At 39.4% G+C, this 3,539-nt stretch overlaps 1 protein-coding gene across 1 annotated transcript; it reads left to right on the top strand.

Annotated features, from left to right (window-relative positions):
• Nucleotides 1–486: 486 nt before the first annotated feature.
• Nucleotides 487–2,773, top strand: LOC101309896 (cytochrome P450 93A1-like). Its single transcript, XM_004309429.1, has 2 exons — nt 487–1,781; nt 1,884–2,773. Exons 1-2 carry the CDS (start codon nt 843–845, stop codon nt 2,511–2,513), a joined length of 1,569 nt encoding a protein of 522 aa, XP_004309477.1. The 5' UTR covers nt 487–842; the 3' UTR covers nt 2,514–2,773.
• Nucleotides 2,774–3,539: the final 766 nt, after the last annotated feature.

Genomic DNA, 3,539 nt, shown 5'->3' with positions numbered 1-3,539 from the left:
CCAAGAGATAAGTATCTTGCAACACTGAACTTATTACGTAAAATGACTATATCATTACAAATAATTGAGGGAAGGAGTGTACAATTTTTTATTTTTTTAAAAATTGATGGAATATCACAATTAGATCTTGCAATTGTTTACTACGTACCTAATAAGAGCCTTATATATATGCTTACTCCTTGAGTTTTAAAAACTTAATTTAAGATGGCATGCATATGTTAATTTCTTTTTATGGAAAATACATAAAATTATATATGGGAGTCTCTAGGGCATCTGGTATTTACAATGTCAAATACAAGGGCATGAGAAGCCTCATTAGAAACCCTCTTTACCCAAATATTACCATTAGGCAAAGAGTGACCTAAGTGTGCTAATGTATCAGCTACAAATTAAATTTGTCCCCGTAAACACATGTTTAAAAGAGATAGACGAAAAATGAGCCATGAGCGATCTCTAATGTCTTCCACCAATTTGATTAGTCTCAAAAGAGGATCAAAGATGCCATTAAGAGCATCAATGACTAGTTTGAAGTCTCTGTCCACTTCTAACCTGGTGTATCCCTTGTCTTTGGCGTAGGCAAGCTGTCACGAAGTACACGAGCTTCTGCAACTAGAACCGAGGACTTCCTTATCTTTCTTGAACTAGCTGCAAACGGGTTGCCAAAGGAATCACGGATTACAAATCCCCCATTGCTGAGTCACCAACCACAGAACCATCAAAGTTAATCTTGAAAGCATCATTATGCATATGTTAATCATCCATGTCATGTTCTATACGCGACCTGTCTATATATATTTTGATCCTTCTTATAAACGTACATCGATCTTATTCAAACTCCTTATATGAGCACTCTTTTCCATTCAACCAATATGGCGAATTGCCATGAGTACCTTGTTCTTCTCCTTATATGGTTTGTCTCTTTCATCCTTTTCCGAACCATCTTCACCAAAACTCAAACTCACCATCGTCTGCCTCCGAGTCCTCGTGCCCTTCCCATCATCGGACATCTTCACCTCCTTGGCCGAATCCCTCACCAAGCTCTTCACAAGCTCTCAACCCGACACGGACCCCTAATTCAGCTCTTCTTTGGCTCCATACCCTGTGTCGTCGTTTCCTCACCTGAAATGGCCAGGGAATGCCTGAAAACCAATGAAATATCCTTCTTGAACCGTCCAAAAAGGACCAACGTAGACTATCTTACGTATGGCTCTGCCGATTTTGTCATGGCACCTTATGGACCTTACTGGAAATTCATGAAAAAGCTTTGCATGTCTGAGCTACTTGGGGGTCGAGTCCTAGACCAAAACCTACCAATAAGACAGGAAGAGAGAGAGCGGTTCTTACATTTCATGCTTAAAAAGGCCGGCAAGGGTGAACAAGTAGATGTTGGAGGAGAGCTTCTAAGGTTAACAAATAACATCATCTCGCTGATGGTATTCAATCGAAGGTTTTCAGATGACGATGAAGAAGCACACGAGGTTAGGGAAGTGCTTGAAGAGATGTGTGAACTTGCCGGGAGGTTCAATTTCTCAGATATGTTTTGGTTCTGCAAGAACTTGGACTTGCAAGGATATGCAAAAAGGCTTAAAGACGTGCGTGACAGATATGACAAAATGATGGGAAAGATTATAGAGGAGCATGAGGAAGCAAGAAGGAACAAGAAGAATGATCCATGGAAAGGTGATAACGCAGTGAATTTGCTTGATATTCTGCTTGATATATATGAGGACCAAAGCTCAGAGATTAAATTGACAAGAGAGAACATAAAGGGCTTCATCATGGTAAATGGTCTTTTACATGCATGCATGTTCATTATTTTTCAGATAATTTTTCAAAGCTTTCTTTGGGAGAGCTAGCTAATATGTAAAATTCAAATCTTCTAGAATATGTTCGGTGCCGGGACTGATACATCATCAGTAACAATAGAATGGGCACTGTCGGAGCTAATCAACCGCCCAGATGTGATGGCTAAAGCAAGAGAAGAGATCGATTCCGTAGTGGGAACCAACAGATTAGTATCAGAATCTGATGTCGTCAACCTTCCCTATCTCCAAGCCATAGTAAAAGAAACACTGAGGCTTCACCCCACCGGCCCAATGATCGTGAGAGAGAGCACCCAACATTGCACCATCGACGGTTATGATATTCCGGCAAAAACCAGAATCTTAGTCAACGTTTGGGCCATCAATAGGGACCCAAAGCACTGGAAGGACCCGCTCGAGTTCATGCCGGAGAGGTTTTGGAAGAGCACACTGGATGTGAGAGGGCAAAGCTTCCAGTTTATGCCGTTTGGGAGTGGAAGAAGAAGCTGCCCTGGAGCTAGTTTAGCTCTTCACGTTGTCCATACAACACTAGCATCTGTAATTCAGTGCTTTGGTTGGAAGGTTGGGGATGGAGCTGCTGGAATTGATGGTAGGGTGGACATGGAAGAAGGACCTGGAATATCACTTCCTAGGGCTAAACCTCTGGTTTGTGTTCCTTCGGTCAGGTTTAGCCCGTTTCCATTAAGCTGATGATCTTGTGATGATCGATATCGGTCTTTATAAGATCATTGTCTCTGTTGTTCTTTTTCATTTGCCTGCATCAAGTGTGGGGTGCTGGTGTTTCAGTCCCATGGTGACTTTCCTATCTGTTTGTCGTACAGAACGAATCAAATCCCTTAGCTAGCTAGGTTAACAGTTTTACATTCAACTGTAACAGTGGAATTAATCGTCAAATGTGAGAGTACGTACAATATTGCACAATATCGGAATTGTGTGAAATATATTTCATCATATACCTTTTAGTTTACAGGAAGCTCTTCTAATGAAGACCTTTAAGTTGAGTACTTGTTAAGGACTTTTCGGCTTATCCCTCCTTTTGATTTTATATTCATATCTTGACCATTCAGTTTATAAATATTTATGAATAAATCATTTCTCCAAATTTTTAGCTATATTGAGAATTGTTAAGGCATTCATAAGTGTGATTTATCAATTATGAACTTAAAATATTCATATTTGACAGATTTGGTTCGTCCATTAATTTGATCTAGTTTGTTATCTTAACAAACATCAATTTGGCTGAAAATTTGTAGAAATGATCTACTTATATAAACCTAAAAACTGAACGGATAAGATGTCAAAATGTGATCGAAAAATGGGTATTTTAAACTATAAACTGAAAAGTCCTCAACTAGTCCTCAACTTAAGAGTCCTCACTAGAATGACTCCCTTAGTTTACATATGTGACCGGCTTGGAACGATTCTATCGATTGCTTCTCAATCGGAATTCAATAAGACATAAGTGGCGTAATTACTAGTTTAATTACATTACATACATAGAAATTAGCAATTTTATTCTCGTTGAGTTTGTCACATGCATATGTCTAGTCAAGTATTTTTTTTTATATGTCTAGACAACGTAGTTTTAAGGCTGAAAACTAGGGAAATCCGCTATATACCCCAATTACATATCAGAGTCTTTTCCTCAGGAAATTTGTTCGAGGCAATACCAACGGCCTGCATGAGTTCCCCTCGTCCGAAACCAGCACATAGTTT

Source organism: Fragaria vesca, unplaced genomic scaffold (genome assembly GCF_000184155.1).
Source record: "Fragaria vesca subsp. vesca unplaced genomic scaffold, FraVesHawaii_1.0 scf0512951, whole genome shotgun sequence".
Taxonomy (NCBI): Eukaryota; Viridiplantae; Streptophyta; class Magnoliopsida; order Rosales; family Rosaceae; genus Fragaria; species Fragaria vesca.
This window is presented reverse-complemented; position numbering and strand designations above follow the sequence as displayed.

Coding starts and splice junctions, on each gene's coding strand:
- LOC101309896 (XM_004309429.1), top strand. CDS start 843: ATGAGCACTCTTTTCCATTCAACCAATATGGCGAATTGCCATGAGTAC. Junction 1,782..1,883: donor ACATAAAGGGCTTCATCATG/GTAAATGGTCTT, acceptor CAAATCTTCTAG/AATATGTTCGGTGCCGGGAC.